The sequence below is a fragment of the Phaseolus vulgaris genome, chromosome 7, assembly GCF_051622355.1.
Source record: "Phaseolus vulgaris cultivar YP4 chromosome 7, ASM5162235v1, whole genome shotgun sequence".
NCBI classification, from domain to species: Eukaryota; Viridiplantae; Streptophyta; class Magnoliopsida; order Fabales; family Fabaceae; genus Phaseolus; species Phaseolus vulgaris.
The window spans coordinates 15,596,225-15,614,903 of NC_143504.1; the positions used below are offsets into that span (position 1 = coordinate 15,596,225).

The following is an 18,679-nucleotide window of genomic DNA, read 5'->3' on the forward strand; positions in this document are numbered from 1 at the left end:
GCAGTTGTAAGTAGTGTTCAACATAAAATTCATAGTAAAAAAAAATCGATTGGAAGAATTGACATCTAAGAGCATCAGACATAGACAACTCCAAGAACCAAATAGAAAATTAATGAAAAAAGTAGCAATTGCAAATGATAAGTCAGAGGAAAGGCTACAAGCACTTGAAAGAGAATTGACTGAACTTAGTAATTCTAGTGCCAATGAACAACTCAAGTAAAAGGGAGTCTCATAAGAGGAGAATTCTAAGGAAAGACAATTTCTTATGAAATCAATACAAGTTGAATTTGATAAGTCAAAGGTAAAAGGTCAACTTAGAAAAAAGACAAGAATGATGAATGACAACTCAAAATTTAAGGAAGAAGTAGTGATTGAATATGTTGAATCAATGACAAAACAACAAGATGCTCCCAATAAGACACAAACAAAATTATGTCCATCAATGTTAATAAATCAAATTCTTAAAGAGAATGGAAACAATGAAGATGAAGAAAAAAATGTTCAAAATGAAAATGAGGATGAAGAACAATATGTTGGAGAAGAAAATGCATACCAAGATGAAGATGGTGAAGTGAATATGATAGAAGGTAAATGTTTTATTATTACAAATTGACAACATTTATTTCATATTTATGTATTCTTTTCAATATTTCATTTAATGAGTTCAATGTTAAAATAAGAACAAATAAAAAAAACGTGAGGACTAACTAAATGCTTAGCAATACATGGAAGATCTACTCAAGAGCGTCCAGAAGTTATCTTAGACATTGATGGAGAACCAATAGGTCCCACTGACAAGATTGTAACTGACTTAAGTTATTTCCTTGGCACGATAGCTAGGAATTCTTCCTTTTGTCCCTTAATTTACACAAAATTCAAACTTTGCTCAATGATAAAGATAACAAGGCTCGTATATGGCCATATGTTATGGTATGAAAAATAAACTTATATTGATTTAATGATAAAATATTTATGAAAATACAATCATTCTAATGCTCTTTTTATAGGAAAAGTTCATTATTAGTGATAAATGAGAGAAAGCGATATGTACTCACATAAATGAAGCAAGGAGACGCTACAAGAGTTTTATCAAGAAAAGACACTTTTTAAAGTACTCCACATTGAAGGATCGCATCAAACATCGTTCATTATTCATTTCTAGAGATCATTTCAAACAATTGTTGAAATATTGGAACACTAGCACTATCTAGGTTAGATAATTTAATGTTTTATTACTTTAAAATTGCAATACTATCTACCTTAATTATTACTTTTATCTTATTACAATGTAGACCATTAGTAAGCAAAATGTTGTAAATAGGACACAACAAAAGTACATTCATCGCATGGGACCAACTAATTTTGCTACAATTCATGTTGAATTAGTAAGATACTTCTAATTATGTCTCCATAGTTTAAATCCAATACAAAAACATCTTATTAATTTTTTGTTATTTTTTTTAATATGTAATTGTTGTAGTGTGTTAAGAAAAAGGTAATAGAAAAGGTTACCCAAGCTGGAATATTTATTACAACTCGTCAACGTCGATAAGGCCTAAGAGGAAAAGAAATGGATGAAGAAACATATAATATCATTGTAATTTTACAAATATTTATGAAGTGCATATAAATCTATTCTTTTTAATAATTAAAATTCATGCTCTTTTATTAGACTAAGCTTCAAGGTTCTAATGAAAACTCAAGTGATTCTGCGGAGCAAGCATTTCAATCAATATTTGGGAAAGAGAAACTTAGGAGAGTACGTTGTTATGGAAAGACTATGACACCATCATCAACATTTAAAAAAAAGAAAGAAATTGTTGCTATAAGAAAAAAAACATGAAAATGAAGTGACGAGCATGGCGAAGAAAATTGATGATCTAGAAGCAATGGTGAAATTTGTGGTAAAGTAGCAAAATCTAAATTTAGTGGAGGATGACATAAATAATATGATGACATGTGTTTTAACTAAAGAAAGTAGTGAAGTGGGCTACATTCATATGCATCCACCCATGATCCTCATTATGAGCAGGTGTATATAATTAAAAATTGTTTAGTGGGCTTTGAGAAATGTTTTCAAGTTACACATGAAATTTCTTTGATTTGTAATGTTGGAGGAGTACATCTAAAAGTTATTATTTTATCCTTAAGTTTCTTTTTTTTTTTTGCTGGATCATGAAGATATAAACACATACATAATCATATTGGAATTTCAATCATGTTAATAAGTTTAGTGGTATGGATTGGAATATGTGGTACTCTTCATGTTGTGTTGTAAACACATACATGCAATTGTTACATGAAAGTTTAATGGATTTGATTAAAGCATGTTATTGATTAATTAAAACGCTTTTATTTATACAATATGTTTTGGTAGTTGCTAGATTTATTTTGTTTCAATTAGATTTAATTAGTATATGTTTTTTTTTTGGAAGCTTGAAGGCAATGAAGACTATGAAGACAATCTTGAAGAAGAATGAACTTGTTGATATGTAGTAAAGAAACAATACATTATGTTTTTAACTAAGTTTGTAGTTTTAATTTTGAAGACTTGATCGTTATCATTATACTTTAAGACAAACTTTTTGATTATGTAGTTTGAACACATCCCTTGAAACATGTGAGATTTCTTGTTGAGTCACTAATATTTCAATACATGCTTCAATACTTATTCTTTCCATCTTGAACTTTTGTATGAGTAATTTCTCTAAAATTAAAAAAATGTATTGTTGTTTTTGTCAATACTTTAAGCAACGCTTTTAAAATTGTAGCTCTTATAAATATTTTAGGCAATGATTTTAAAATTGTTGTCTTTATAAAAAATCATGACATATTACAAACAACCACGTTCACCTCAACCACGGCTAAAAAATCGCTGCCTAAACTTTAAGTCACAGTTTTTATGTCTTAGACCACTGTTCTATGTTGTTGCCTAACGTAATTGTTGTAGTCAAGAACACTAGTTTTGCACAAAATTTCTAAATAGAAGTAACATATATAACAAATTATGTAAATTATACCATAAATCATTAACAAAATTCGTGATTGTACACAAGACATACTTTTTACACTAAATTAATTTGTACAAGACATGAGTCGATAGAAACTTGTAGTTGTACAACAAAAAATGCATTAGATATTAACTTTCAGACAATCCATAAAATAGAAAAGAGACTATTTTAAAGAAACTTGTGTAGTGAGTGAATATCAATATTCTGGTTATAAACAATTTATAACATATTCTAATTAGAGTCTACCATGAGAGGTTCAATTTTGTTGAGGCTAAATCCTATAGCTATCTCCTCTTATGCTATTATTGGTGAAAGGTATCTCACAATATTGAAAACTTGTCCAGAAGAAAACGTATTGAAGAGAAAGATGGGTTTAAGTTGGAGCCTTGCGGCTGCATTATCTTTTCGTCTGATCCTAAGGCCATGGACTTCTCTAGATTGATTGATGACTCTGAAAACAATGCAGCTCGTAGTGGCAGCAATGGTAGTCTGATCCTTTGTTTTGCAGTAATATACTATCGAATAAAGTTTCTTTCATGCTAAAAAAAATCACTTTACAACTATTTTTTGAAATAAAATATTATATTATAAAATATTTTTTTTTTTAAATATAAAATGAATGAAAATGTGTCAAGCTATCGTTTTCATATAATAATGTGTCTTTGTTATGCACTTAAATATTTTTTGTTGTGCGTCTCTTTTTGGTCCAACATTAATGGTGAACTTTGAGCTTATGATCTCATTTTTACTACTCTAGCCCCTACCCAGTATACCAATCCCAGAGGATTTTGAATTTCTCTACTTTATGAACTCAAATTCTTTTTCTTTGAAAAAGATATCCACCATTTTAATTCTATATTTTGGGTAATAACAAGGCCTAATCCAATATATGTAGTGGGCGGATTTTTCTACAAAGATGACCATGAGATTGAATAATATACCCATAACATTAGCGTGTGGATAATATCCATGGTTTCAAACCACACAATTTTCCCCTACTAGCCCCACCTTTCAATACGAGTACATTACTTTAATAAAATATTAAATTAAGTTATTTAATTAAAATATAAATTCAATTATTAAATATTGACAATTGTTTTGACTTCGTGGCAGGATCATATATACTGTACAGAAAGCAGTTAAAGTATTTTGGATTGGGATTACCATTTGCATGGCATGAAAAAAGTTATGATATTTGCATGGAAAAGATTCAACAAGATGACTTATTCTGTTTCATTTGAAATTTTCTATTGCTGTACCAAGTCTGAACTGTAAAGGTCTGAACATGAAGATTTCTCTTCATTTTTTACTCGTGTTAACTTTTTTTTATGTACGTAAGTATCATTATTTATATATAGTTCCCGATTACTTAAGATCTAAATTCTGAAATAGAAAATATTTCGGATGTAGTGATGGAAAGTAGGATCACAATTGTATATAAATTTGAAGTAAAGACAAAATGTATAATTTGTGTATAGGGTTTGAACAAATAGCATGAGTATAATGATAAGAACTAAATCCATGGATTGTCACGGGCTTTGGTTAACAAGAGCTAAAAATGAACACTGATATGAATTGATATTAACATTATTTAAAAGCAACTGGATAAAAGCAAACAACATAGCAGGCCATGGCAATTTATGTTCTTTACTCAGCCGGCAAACACTTTTAGTCAGCTCTTATACTCTCTCACGCAACTCACTTACACTTCAATTTTGTTAACCAGATGTTCCTAGTATTTTTTATGTTATTCTGTTCTTTCTTTGTTTTTGTCTGCTTTCAATGAGTGATTGATTCTATATCAGTGTTCAAGTTCACTCGGCCCTGCTGGACCCCTCCAGAAAATGAGTCCACTCCGCCACTTCCAAATTCCAGTATTAAACTATGGCCGGCCACAACATATGCATGGCTGCCACGTTTCTCCATCCTTTTCTCTAAAAACTATCATTAGTCATTCTCCAATGCCCATAAACTCAAACTAGTTATTCACCACTTGCAAATCACTTTGCTTCTAGTTCTACAATTCAGAAGCTTAAGCCATGTTCTACTTCCTCAAAAGATTGTGCCTTCTATGTTTCCTTTTACTATCCTTGGAAGTTTCACTCTGGTCGTGTGCTTCACACACAGACTTGGCTTCTTGCTTGCTTAATCACAATATCAAAAACTTTACCACTCTCCCTTACAAAGAACATGACCAACCCTCTTCCCATGATTACTTCAAAATTCTTAATTTTTCCATCCAAAATCTTCGGTTCGCAGAACCCGTGATTCCTAAGCCAATAGCCATTGTATTGCCAGGGAGTTTGGAGCAGCTGCAGAAAAGTGTAGCATGCAGTAGAGAAAGTTCCATGGAGATCAGAGTAAGATGTGGCGGACACAGCTATGAAGGGACTTCGTATGTGGCTGATGATGGCACTCCTTTTGTGATCATTGACATGATGAATTTGAACCATGTTTGGGTGGACATGGAGACAGAAACAGCCTGGGTTGAAGGTGGTGCAACATTGGGAGAGACTTACTATGCAATCTCTCAAGCAAGCAATGAATATGGATTCTCAGCTGGGTCATGTCCAACTGTTGGCGTCGGAGGACACATTGGTGGTGGTGGTTTTGGGTTGTTGTCTAGAAAATATGGTCTTGCAGCGGACAACGTAGTGGATGCCCTTCTCGTTGATGCTGATCAAAATTTGTTGGACCGTGAAACCATGGGAGAAGATGTGTTTTGGGCTATTAGAGGAGGAGGAGGTGGTCTTTGGGGGATCATTTATGCCTGGAAAATCCAGTTGTTGAAAGTGCCACAGGTTGTAACCAGTTTCACTGTATCAAGAACAGGCACAAAAAGTCATGTTGCCAATCTGGTGCACAAATGGCAATATGTGGCACCCAACTTGGAAGATGACTTCTATTTGTCATGCTTTGTTGGTGCTGGTTTGCCCCAAGCTAAAACCAAAGGGTTATCACTAACACTTAATGGTTTCTATCTTGGTCCTAAAACCGATGCCATATCCATTCTACACCATGCTTTTCCAGAGTTGGGTGTTACAGAAGAAGAATGCATAGAAATGAGTTGGATTCAGTCAATTGTTTTCTTCTCTGGCCTAAGTGATGGAGCGTCGGTCTCTGACTTGAAAAACAGGTATGTGCAAGAAAAAGAATATTTCAAGGCCAAATCAGATTATGTAAAAAACCATATTCCTCTTGTGGGCATAGAAACTGCACTGGACATCCTCGAAAAGGAGCCAAAGGGGTATGTTATTCTGGATGCTTATGGTGGAAAGATGCATAATATAAGCAATGATGCAATTGCTTTTCCCCACAGAAGAGGAAACCTGTTTACAATACAGTACCTGATCTATTGGAAAGAAGCTGACAAAGAGAAAAGCAGTGATTATGTAGATTGGATAAGAGGGTTCTATGATGCTATGAGTCCCTTTGTTTCATCTGCTCCAAGGGCTGCATATATTAATTACATGGACTTTGACCTTGGAGTGAGGAAGAGGATAAGAAGTTATGGTGATGTGGAAGATGGTGTTGAAAATGCAAGGGATTGGGGTGAAAAGTACTTCCTCAGTAACTACGACAGACTGGTAAGGGTGAAGACTATGGTTGATCCTAACAACGTTTTCACCAATGAACAAGGCATTCCTCCTTTATCTTTAGCCTCTCCCAGTTTCAAAGCGCAGAACAAATAAATGATGCTAGATTTGTAAATGGGACTATTATATATATTTGAGTTGTGTAATGTCACTGTCATCCCATGCATAAGTGCACAAAATCCAAAGAGTGGGCTTCAAAATCGATGATAGTCAGATAAAAGTTGAATAGTTTGGTTGAAGACTAGAAATGAAATATCTCCCAATATCCTTTTTCTTTTAGCAATGTATCCCTATTATAAATGTTTATTACAATATCCATACAAAAGTAAGAGACAAGAAGAAAAGAGAAAAAAAATATTATAAATTTAGAGATTAAAATACAAAATGTAACATATATCACATTAACACCATAATCAACATCAAGTCAATTATTGTTATTGACGTTAACTTTTATTAACAATAGATACTAAAACAGATGTAAAATTACTTGAATAAAGATTAAGATATATTATTTTTAAAAATCGAGACTAAATTTTTATGGATATGAGAAATAAATCATGAATATTACAAAGTCCCATTAAGTGGAGGGATTTGGGAAAGGGAACTCAATAACGTTCTTTTTCTCGAATTTTCCTGACAGCCATGGAGAGTATGATATGTTTAGGATCTTCAGAAAATGGGCCAGAGTGAAAGAGGTGTTTATCTCCTGACGGCCAAATAGGTGGGGAAGAAGATATGGTTTTGTGAGATTTTATCCTATCCCTAATGAGGCCAAGCTGGAAAAGAAATTGGATCGGATTTACATTGGCAACTTTAAACTATACGTTAACTTTCCAAAATATAGGAGAGCAGAGAGCAAAGTCAAGAAGGGGAAGCCAAGTACATCTAGAAACGCTATCTCTCGAGCTAGGAGCCCTCAAGGTAAGATGAAGGAGAAGGCGGTTTGGCACGAACACAGAACAGTCCGAAAAGGTGAGACTCAGAAACCTAAACAGTCCTACGTTGAGGTTGTACGTAAGTCTTTAAAAGGTAGATGGTCTGGCCCTGCTTTTGAAACAACGTCAAATGCACCGTCGTGGCTGGTTTCGAGTGTAGTTGGATGGATGTCTTCTAACATCTCTTTCGATACCTTGAGCAAAGAGTTTGTCAATGGGGGAATGAGCAGAGTTAAACTTAGATTTATGGGTGATAATCTAGTGCTTCTAACACCCAAAGATGGTGATAGAATGGATGACATCATTAAACTTAACAACGAATGGTTTGTCTCCCTTTTTTATGATACTGAGCCCTGGTCTGAATCCTGCGTAGCAGGGCATAAAATAGTCTGGGTAAGGTGTTATGGAATCCCATTAACCTTGTGGAACGAACAATGCTTCTCGAAGGTGGTTGGAGAAGTAGCGTCCCTGGTTAAAATTGATGAGTCTACTCGGCTGTGGGAGAACTTGGAGTATGCTCGTCTGCATGTTAGGTTACCCAAAGCATGCAAAGTTGATATGGTGAAGGAATTCATGATTAATGAGCAGCTCTGTAATATTGTCATCACAGAAGAGATACCCAGTAAAGAAAGAGGAGAATGTTCATGTCACGACGACCGCTATGCTTCATCTGACAGTATTTTGTCCTCGGACACCGTAGTGGAGGAAACCTACCATTTTGGAAGGTCGTCCGATGAAGGAGACGATCTCAAATGTGTCGGTATGCAACGGGACGAGGTACCCGAGGTGGTGGGGCAGACTCCAACCTCGATACCAACAAATTGGAAGTTTATAGAGAATAAGGCTCTGAGTGATAAGGGGTGTCAGTCTAAAGGTGGTTTTTCTTTCCTTAATATGGCAAAATGTGTGCAAGGAGGGTCTGAAGGAGGGGCAGCTAAGCCGTCAACCAAGTCAACGAAGCTTGCAAAGTGATTCAGGATACGCTGGCTAACCTAATGGAAGGGGCCTATGGGTATGTGTGCAATTCCTTAGCTACTGGGATTAAGCAAGGTGAGGCCCAATCAACTAAGAGTGGTACGGTTAGCAAAGAAGAGAATGTAAGGGGCCCAACGTCAGGAAGCAAAGGGGAAAAAATGTCTCTGCGTTGCGGTAAGGTAGGTTCCATTACCATGTCTTCGGCAACTCCTCAACGTACAAGGGAAGATGGGGATCACTGTGACGTGTCGAAAACGCAAGAGTGCGATTCCGATGTAAACCCATGCCATGCAATCCGCCGTCGCAACAAGGGTGAGGGATCGTCTTCGGGGAGCTCGGATCCCCAATCAAGCGGAAGCGTAAAGTGGTGCAAGAGGACCAACGATGAAGAAACAAATGCTGAACACGAGGCTTCATCTAATGGAGTAAGGGGTTGCAAGTCATCACCAGAATTCCGAAGGCTACGGTCTACGCGGGGGCACGACACGCAAACTGCTTAACCAAAGTGGAGGTCGAATGGGGGAGTAGGATCACTCCATCATGGGGTAAACTCTTCTTCGAGGCTTAGCCTTTGTTCCTTTGCGGAATCGAGTACTGATATTCACCATTGCAATGACCGGTTCAACCTGGAAATCAAGGATGCCGAATCCGTTAGAATTTGGGAGTTGGGACGCAATCTAGGAATGGAGTGCTCAGGGGGGGAGGGGAATTTGGTTGGAGAACTGGACCGTTTAGAGGTAAGGGACAAGGATGATAAAGAGGTTTCTCGGGTGGGTAGTGTGAAGGAGTTACCATGATTATAGTCAACCTTAACATCAGAGGGTTGGGAGGGGGGACGAAAGCAAGGTATCTGAGCCACCTTGTGATTAAGGAGGGTGCTGATTTTCTCTGCCTGCAGGAAACGAAATCCTCCTCTTTTTCAGATGTCAGATGTTTTCTTTTGTGGGGAAGTTGTAACATTGGTTGGGTCCACCATAAAGGGATTAACGGGGCAAGAAGTATGATAACAATGTGGAATAAGGAAGCTTTCGAATATGGCAGCCATGTTGTAGGTACTGGCTTTATTGCTATTGTGGGCTATCACCTCGAAGCAAAACGACATTGTGTGGTGGTAAATGTTTATGCAGCGTGTAATATAAAGGACAAAATCCTTCTGTGGGAAACTTTAACGACGTTCAAGCAATCACACTAGAACTTGGCCTGGTGTTTATGTGGTGATTCCAATGCCGTAAGGATGGCCGAGGAGAGGAAAGGGATTAGAGGTCATTCAAGTCAAAAGAAGGAGATGGAAGGTTTTAACAACTTTATTGAAACCAATGGTTGGGTGGACATTTCGTGTGTAGGGAAAAAGTTTACTTGGTTTAAAGCAAACGGCACTACAAATAGTAGACTAGATAGATTTCTGGTCTCTGAAGAGTCACTTCAAATTTGGCTGGCAGCCAAACAGTATGTGCAACAGAGAGTCGTTTCGGATCACTGCGCTCTAGTTTTAAAATCATGTACTAAAGATTGGGGGCCAAAACCTTTCAGAACCTTTGATGTGTGGTTAAAGGAACCGGGGTTTACGGCAATGATAAAGGGTAAGTGGGAATTGTATCAGGTGGAAGGTAATAGTATATCTGTACTCAAAGAAAAGTTGAAACTCTTAAAGGCGGATCTTAAAGTGTGGAGCAGAAGTGTGTTTGGTTGTGTGGAATCTAATAAGAGACGTATTGAGATGGAAATTGAGAATCTGGACGGGGAGGACAACATTTATGCTTTAGAGGACGAGGGGAGGTTGAGAAGGTTGGAATTGTTCAGTCAACTGGGGATTGTTTAGAATTTGGAATTGTACAGGCAAAAAGCAAGAGTGAATTGGCTTAAACATGGGGACTTCAACTCTAAATTTGTCCATTCCGCGATTCGTTGGAGAAGGCTAAAAAATGAGGTCAAAGGTGTTGAGGTTGACTCTCAATGGTGTGAGGAACCGGAAGTTGTAAGTGTTGGGTTTAATAGTGCCAAAGTTCTAGAGGGGGGGTGAATTGATCTTTTAAAAGTTTCTCGCAGAACCAGTATTTTTCACAGTGTATAGAAAATAAATCGATTTATTTGAAATTGAACAGATTTATTTTGGCACTGTTTGTGTTTGAAAAGCGTTTAGACAGTCAAGTTAATCACAAGATTATGCAGATCGATTTTCCAGATACACATACACTGATATAATGAAGAAAAACAGTGAATCACAAAAACAACAAGCTTCAATTTTAAGCAAGTGATTAAGGTTCAATTGATAGCTTGACAATTACTTGAGTAACCTATCACAATCAATCTGTTTCGATGGCTTTTTAATAGGTTATTTATGTTCTTCTTAAAATCAAACAGTTTTCCAGAAATTAAGAACAGTATGTCACAAGCCCAAAAAGAACAAATTTATTTCTTGACAGTTTAACAGTTATGAAGAAATTTAAGTGCAGAGATTAAGGGAGAATGAACACAAGGCAATTATACTGGTTCACTCAACTGAGCTACATCCAGTCTTTACCTAAACCAAGGTGAAATTCACTAAATCACAATTCAAACAAACACAAATCCCACTGTTCTTGAACCCTACAAGAACTTAGGTACACTTGCTGAAAAACCCTATTTCAGCACACACACTCTTCAAGAAACCCTATCAGGAAGAGTGTACAACCAAACTTTTACTAGAAAAGAAATGTGAAACAACTACACCTGATTGAGGATGCAGAAATCTGCCTTAAACGAGTAGAACAGATTGCTAGAACAGTAGCAGCACCTCTCACCAAGCTTTTGGAACCAAACAAGAACAATCACTTTTTGATTTTCGAAATCTTTCAAGAACAGATGCTAATTCTTTGTAAATCCTTAATTCTCTGATGCAAAACTTGTTTTTTCAATTGTATGATCGATTTTTAAACTCAGAAACAAGTTTTCTTTTTATAGAAAACCAACTTATAACATATTTTTGAAAAACAGTTAAAGCTGTTATAAATGAACAGATTGAAAATAAAATGAACAGATCTATTTTCAAAAAGCAGTTAGAGAATTTGTTATGTGAGGAGACTTAGTCAGCCATTCTGGTGCAGGGACAAAACTGAAAACCGTTTAAGATTGACATGGCACCAGAGTAAAAAAGAATCTATTCAATTACAGATGAACAAATTTATTTTTCAAAACGATAACAGCAAAGGCTTTAATTATTTAAAAACAGTCGTTTTGAAAGGTAGAAGACTTAGTCAAAATACTTGATGCACAAAATCTAATTTTCACAAGACTTAGCCAAGGCATCAGTTTAAAAATGAATCTGTTTAGTTAGAAAATAACAGATTTATTTTTATGCAGTAAACGTGTTTTTTGTAAAACATGTGAAAAACAGTTTAAGAAATTTTGTGCTTGCTCTTAACACATGGTCAGTGGTTAAGATGTGAGTTACTAAGCAAAAAGCCTACTCTTAAACAACCTCTAAACACTACCTAAGACATTCTTAAAGCAAATGTAAAAATACATGAAATGTACATAAAAGTCTTCATCAAACACATGTCTTGAAGGGGCAGCAACCATCTTCAACAATCTCCCCCTATTTGATGGAGACAAATCCCCATAACTCTGTTGATTTAAGAACCTGTACTGCACCAAATACTAAACCAGAAAAACAGAACATTGCATAACATGTAAAATGGTTTTAAGGTGCAGAATTTAACTTCCTGATTCGGCTAGCTTCACCTGGCATGGTGAGCTATTTTTCTCCCCCTTTGGATTCATCAAAGAGCATTTAAGCATAAGGGAAGATAAACCAGAAATATAACCATAATAGTCCAGAAAATAAAGACAAATTGTTCAGCATTACAAAATTTAAAACTGATAAAGAAAGCATGAAAATCAAGATACTTCTAATCCTTGTAGTATAGCTCTGCAAGCTGCGCCTGAACTCCTTCAATTTGATCATCAAGGTGCTGAAACCTTGCTTGAGTGGTCTCAAAATATGCCCTCTGTTCTGCAGTCATGACATCAAGGCGACACAGAACTTGCCTTTCAAACATGGATAATGGTTCACCTCGGTATACTGGAGCTTGATAGGCAACAATGGCATTCTGATGAGTTGCAGCAGCTTCTTCATGCACAGATTGGGGAGCAGGTGAGTCTCCTCTGACTTCTACAGATGGAGAACTTATCATTTGATTTCCAGCATGTTCAGCAGATTGTTCTTGCCCATAGGAGTGATGGATAACATAACATGAATGTTCTGCAGCTTGAAATGTGTCATCCTCCATGGGAACAACTTCATCCTCATCCTTATTGTTGAGGTTTGATGCTCCATGTTCTGCTTGAGATTTCTTGCCTTTGAGAACCACCCAATTTTTCTCTATTTTGTGAAATCCCATCTTTGTGAGAGTTGAATTGTCAATCTCACTTACAGCCTTGATGAGGTCGTTTCTCTCATTTGAAGCATCAACACCAAAGAAATCAATCAATTTTGAAACAAGTATAGCATAAGGAAAGCGATAATCAACCAACCTTTTGGATTTCAGCATGTGTTCATTGATAATGAAAACCCAGTTTACCTTAATCTGGTTCATGATGCAATATAGAAGGATTAAATCCTCTTCATGTAAAACAACATGATTTGTACCTCTTGGGATGAGTTGTCATGCTATAATGTAGGCAACAAGACGTGGTGTAAGGTTCAAATGACTTGCATGGAACCTGCTTATGCTTTGGGTAGGGTTCCTCATACAGCTCTTGTAATATTGTAGTTTATTGAATTCCTGAATCCCACTGGTGTTTCCTTTCCCCACTTTCAGTCCAGCATACTTGATTCCAGCCACAAAATTCCAAACATCACATGTGATCTTCATTTTGATCCCTTTCACATAGGAGACAATGTTCTTTCCATCCAAGGTTAGATTAGTGTAAAACACCTTAACTAAATCAGGATATACATTACCCGTTAATTCCAGCAGCTTTTTCAAATTTTGTTGCTTCAATACAGCCCTTGTTTCTGCCAATTTTTCTGATTTCAGCCAGTTGAAATCCAGCACCTTGGGTATATTAATCTGCTTTCTACTTGTCTCGTGGATGTAGGCATTGATACCTTCTTCATTTCCAGCGAACCAACCTTCTAGCACACCTTGAAAGGTGCTTTGCTTGCCCTTATTTTTCTGTTTCTATCTTGAAGAAGAAGCCATGGTTGAACCAGAATTTTTTTTCTTGGTTTCAAATGATGAGAACAGAAAATGGGTAGCCAATGTGGGTAGCAGATTCCCACACAGATTTATATTGAGAAATGAATAGGTTGATATGACAGTTATGAATGGATATGCATGAAGATTTTATGATCTGAAATTGTGCAGAGAATCTTTGAAAATATGCAGCAAATATTTAGGGTCATGATGCACACAATTCATACCTTTATTGAGCACCCAAACCATCAAATCGGTTACATAACCATGACCAAAACCGTCAAACGTACAGAGGTTAATGCCCACTAAGTCAGTCAAGCAGTCAAAGATCAAAATTTCTCTTTCCTAGTCATCAATGCATATCAGTACCAAAAATAAACACATTTAATTGCGAATAAACAGATTTAATTTTTCACTGCTAGGCACAATTGACATGTATAATACCCAATTCATTAAGCAGAAAATTAAACCTATCCTTAGCCAATGGTTTTGTGAACAAATCAGCAAGCTGTAATTCTGTACCAATGAATTTAATCTCACATGTTCCATTTGAAATGTGTTCCCTTAGGAAATGATGCCTAATTTCAATGTGTTTGGTTCTAGAATGCATGATAGGATTTTTGGTTAAGTTGATTGCACTTGTGTTATCGCACAACAGAGGTATATGGTTAAGTAAGATACCAAAATCATTCAATTGTTGTCTTAGCCATATGGTTTGAACACAACAACTCCCTACTGCAATGTACTCTGCTTCAGCCGTGGAGAGAGCTACACAAGCCTGCTTTTTGCATTGCCATGAGATCAAGCTTGATCCAAGCAAGTGACAGGTTCCACTGGTGCTCTTCCTATCAATTTTGCAACATGCAAAGTTTGAATTAGAATATCCAGTTAAGCTTAATGAAATGTTACCTGGATACCACAAGCCAACTTCTTTAGTTCCTTGCAAATACTTCAAAATCCTTTTGGCAGTATTGTAGTGTGATTCTTTAGAAGCAGATTGAAACGGAGCACACATGCACACTGCAAACATTATGTCAGGCCTGCTGACAGTGAGATACAATAGTGATTCTATGAGTCCTCTGTATTTGGTTTCATCAACAACAATTCCAGCTTCATCATGATCCAAGTGACAGCTTGTTGAGAAGAGTGTTGATGAGAAACAAGTAAAGGAGGTTTTTATTAATGAAGGAAGAGGCCATTCACCATCACACTTGAAGTTCTTCCTTATAATCTTCTCAAAATTAAAAGAAGACATAAAATAAAGAGAGGCCCAAGCCCAAAGCCCAAGCCCAAACCCAAGTCCATCCTATGAAGGGCAAGGCCAAGTATTAAATAATAAAGAATATTGTTTGAAGGTGCTTAGAGGAAAACATAAGAAACCTCTTTTGTTAAAGCATCTTTAGGTCCTTAGTTAGGAGTATTAGGGGGGGTGCGTTAGTAGATAAGTGTAGGAGTAAATAAGGAGGTGCCAAAGTGAGAGAAGAGATCACACCTTCCTCATGACTTGGTTTAGGCGCCACTTTCATTTGAATTTGGGGGGAGTTTTTGAATTTATTTAGCTTGCATTTCAGCACCGATAGGCTATAAATTAAGGTGTTGCCTTTGTATTTTTCAGATTTGAGTTTTAATTAGAGAAACTATACTCAATTTTTGAGAGAGCATTGGAGAGCTTTGTGCCTTCTTCACTAGTCTTATCTTGATGGTTCCACGGTTACCTCAAGTGGCGGCTTGCACACTTATCTTGGAGTCTCCATCCTCCTAGTGGCGTGATCATCCAACCATACATCCATCTCCATGAGCTTTCTCTTCTCCTTCCTTCTTCCTTTTAAAACTGTTCATGTCTTAGTTTGCTTCTTTGGAATTTCTGTTCGGTGTTCTTGCTGTTTTGCTGTTTTTGGTTCGGTCCTTTGATGTTTCTGTCCATTCATCTTGTTCCTTTGCTTTTCTAGCTCATATGTTCGGTTCATTTCAATTCTTAAGTATTATGTTCGGTGCATTTGCCTTTTCTTCAACTTAAATCGGTTCAATTTGACAATATGTGGAACTTCCATATGAGTTTGTGTTTTGGCACTAGTTTTGGTGAGTTCTTGTTCATAGAACCTTGATCCAATTTTTCTATGATAAAGTGCCTATCTCATAACCAACTCAAGATGATTCCTAAGAATGTCAAGAGTCATTCTAATTGTGCTAGTGGAATCACATCATGTGGTATCAAGAGTTTAGGTGTGTTCTTGTTTAATTGTTGAGTTGTGTAGCACTTTCTTTCAAGAGCTCTTTTAATTTCTTGCAATTTATGGTTCTGTTTTTAGGCTTATTTGAGTTTGCTTGCTGTTTTAATTCTTTTGCCTATCATATGTTTGAGTATTTTCCTTTTTAATCCATACAAGTTTTTTCTTAGTCTTGTTTTTCCATAATTGTCATCACTTCTTGTAGTACTTTTATTGCTTTTCTTGTTTCTTGCTTTAGTGTCATATAATTTTCTGAGTTTGATATTGATCCTTTGTGCATTTTCTGTTTTAGAATTGAGTTCATACTTGTATTCTAGACCTATACAAGTTCATACACATCATTTTCCATTATGTCTTTGCTAGTTCATAATTCTGTTTTTCATTCCTATTAGGATTCCTCTGTTTTTCTGAAAAGTGCTTAGTGTTTTTCCTTATTGAAATTTATTTACTCACTGGAAAATTCTGAAATTCTGGATTTGTGTTATTAAAAGTGTTATAAAAGCATAGAAAAAAGAAGTACTCAAAAATTCAAAGTACACAAAAAATGATAAATAAAATACAAACGGTGTACAATTCTGCCGAAAAAAATACGGTAATCTGGCAGCGATTTTGAAAAATTTATCTCAATTAATTGGCTTACTGTTTTTAAGTGATTCCAGTGCCATTATTGATTTAACATCTTGAAGTTTCTGTGGTTTAAATTTCAGAATCCAGTTCGCTCTATATCATTCCAGTTAAATCAGTGAACATCAAGCACAGTTTGCATAAAAAAATATTTTTCAGTAGCTAAATTTTTGTTTTCTTCATCTACTCTAGTGCTTTTCTTTAAGTATTCTTTTGTGTGCCTACCTTCTCATTGAGTTCTTTAATTTTCTTGCTTGTCTTTTGTTCATTAATCTTTGAGTTTGTCAAACATCTAGTATTCCTTTTGTTCTAGCCTTTCTTTGCTTATACTTTTTCTTGTTTGTCTTTATTGCTTCTTTGGTTTTGTTGTGGTTGGCTTTGAGATTGGTGTGCTTGCTTTGACATCTTTCATTTGAGGATTCCAAAACCTCAAGATCAGATTGGTGCAAGGACATTATTTCTTTGAGAGTGACCTATTTTTCTGCCCAAATTCACTTCGGCAATTTCATTGCCAAACTCACTGTTTTTGCTAATTTTGTTTCTTGACTTGTTTACTGTTTTTGTGTGTTTGCTGTTTTTAATTACAAATGGCTGGATTTTCAAGTGATGCATCCTACAAGCAGCATTCTCCTTCCAAAGCTTCAATCCTGGGTGAATTACATGAAGCACAACGAACCATTAGACGCTTGGAAGAGAAATTGCAAAAGATGGAGGTGCAACAAGCTAGGCCATCTCCTTCTATCCATGATGAGCATCATTCACATAGACCTTCAACAAGAGCTTCTTCAAATGATTTTGGCCGTGAAGAAGACCATAGGAGAAGGAGAACTCCACCCCAATTTCATGGACATAGACATCATACCCAAGGGGAGAGACATCACTACGGCAATGGCTTCTACCAAGATGCAAAGTCTAGGCTACCTTCGGTCAAGCTTCCTTGTTTTAATGGATCTAGTGATCCTAATGTATATTTAGATTGGGAGGCTAAGTGTGAACAAATATTTGAGATCCATGAGATCCAAGATGAGCATAAGCTTAAGATAGCCACCTTAGAGTTTAGTGATTATGCCATGAAATGGTGGCATGGTGTTGTAAAGGACATTATCTATCACAAGGGTCCTCCCGTGGACTTTTGGAACTTTTTAAAGGATCATATGCGCGCTAGATTTGTGCCCCCACATTTTAGGAAGGACCTCATGTTGAGACTCCAACACTTTCAACAAGGCACGCTAAATGTGGATGAATATTATAAGGAGCTAGAGACGCTTGTGCTTAAAATTGAATTAGAAGAAAGTGAAGAAGCTATGATTGCTAGGTTTGTGAGTGGTCTTAGGAAGGATATTCAAGACAATGTTGAGTTACAAGAGTATTCATCATTGGGTTCTTTAGTTCATCTTGCAATAAAGGTGGAAGCCCAACTTGCAAAGAAAAATTCTTTCAAAAATACTCCCAATGATGGTTACTACAACAAGTCTTGGAGGAACAAAAATTCTTTTTTTAAATTTCCTTCCAAAGATTCTCTTTTCAAACCCAAGGAACCTAAGCCATCTACTTCTAGGCCTAAATCACCCACTAGAACGTCTAATACCAAATGCTTTAAATGTATGGGTTATGGTCACATAGCTGCAAATTGTCCTTCTAAACGAAGTATGTACATGCATGATGGCATTGTAGTTAGTGAGCATGATTCCGATTCACCTAGGCATTCTTCACCTTCTAGGCCATCAAGTGGGGATGAGAGTGAGAGTCCACTTCAAGGGGATTTGTTAGTTTGGAGAAGACTTCTTGGACAAATTTCACAACCTTTGGATGAAAGTCAAAGGGAAAATATTTTTCATACAAGATGTCTTATTCAAAACAACATTTGCTCTTTGATGGTGGATGGGGGTAGTTGCATTAATGTGGCTAGTACAAGAGTAGTAGATAAGCTTGGATTGTCTACTATCTCTCATACAAAGCCCTACAAATTGCAATGGCTTAGTGATGTAGGAGAAATAATTGTTAATAAACAAGTCCTCATTAACTTTGCAATAGGCAAGTATAAAGATGAGGTTTTATGTGATGTTGTACCCATGGAAGCAACTCATCTTCTTTTAGGAAGGCCTTGGCAATATGATAAATATGTTTTACATG

General features: G+C 36.2%; 1 protein-coding gene and 1 pseudogene across 1 annotated transcript; both read left to right on the forward strand.

Moving 5' to 3' along the window:
• Positions 1-436: 436 nt before the first annotated feature.
• Positions 437-1,843, forward strand: LOC150025808 (uncharacterized; annotated as a pseudogene).
• Positions 1,844-4,633: 2,790 nt separating this feature from the next.
• On the forward strand, positions 4,634-6,886 carry LOC137828675 (berberine bridge enzyme-like D-2). Its single transcript, XM_068635349.2, has one exon. It carries the CDS (start codon positions 5,051-5,053, stop codon positions 6,701-6,703), a length of 1,653 nt encoding a protein of 550 aa, XP_068491450.1. The 5' UTR covers positions 4,634-5,050; the 3' UTR covers positions 6,704-6,886.
• The last annotated feature ends 11,793 nt before the right edge of the window (positions 6,887-18,679 follow it).

Coding starts and splice junctions, on each gene's coding strand:
- LOC137828675 (XM_068635349.2), top strand. CDS start 5,051: ATGTTCTACTTCCTCAAAAGATTGTGCCTTCTATGTTTCCTTTTACTA.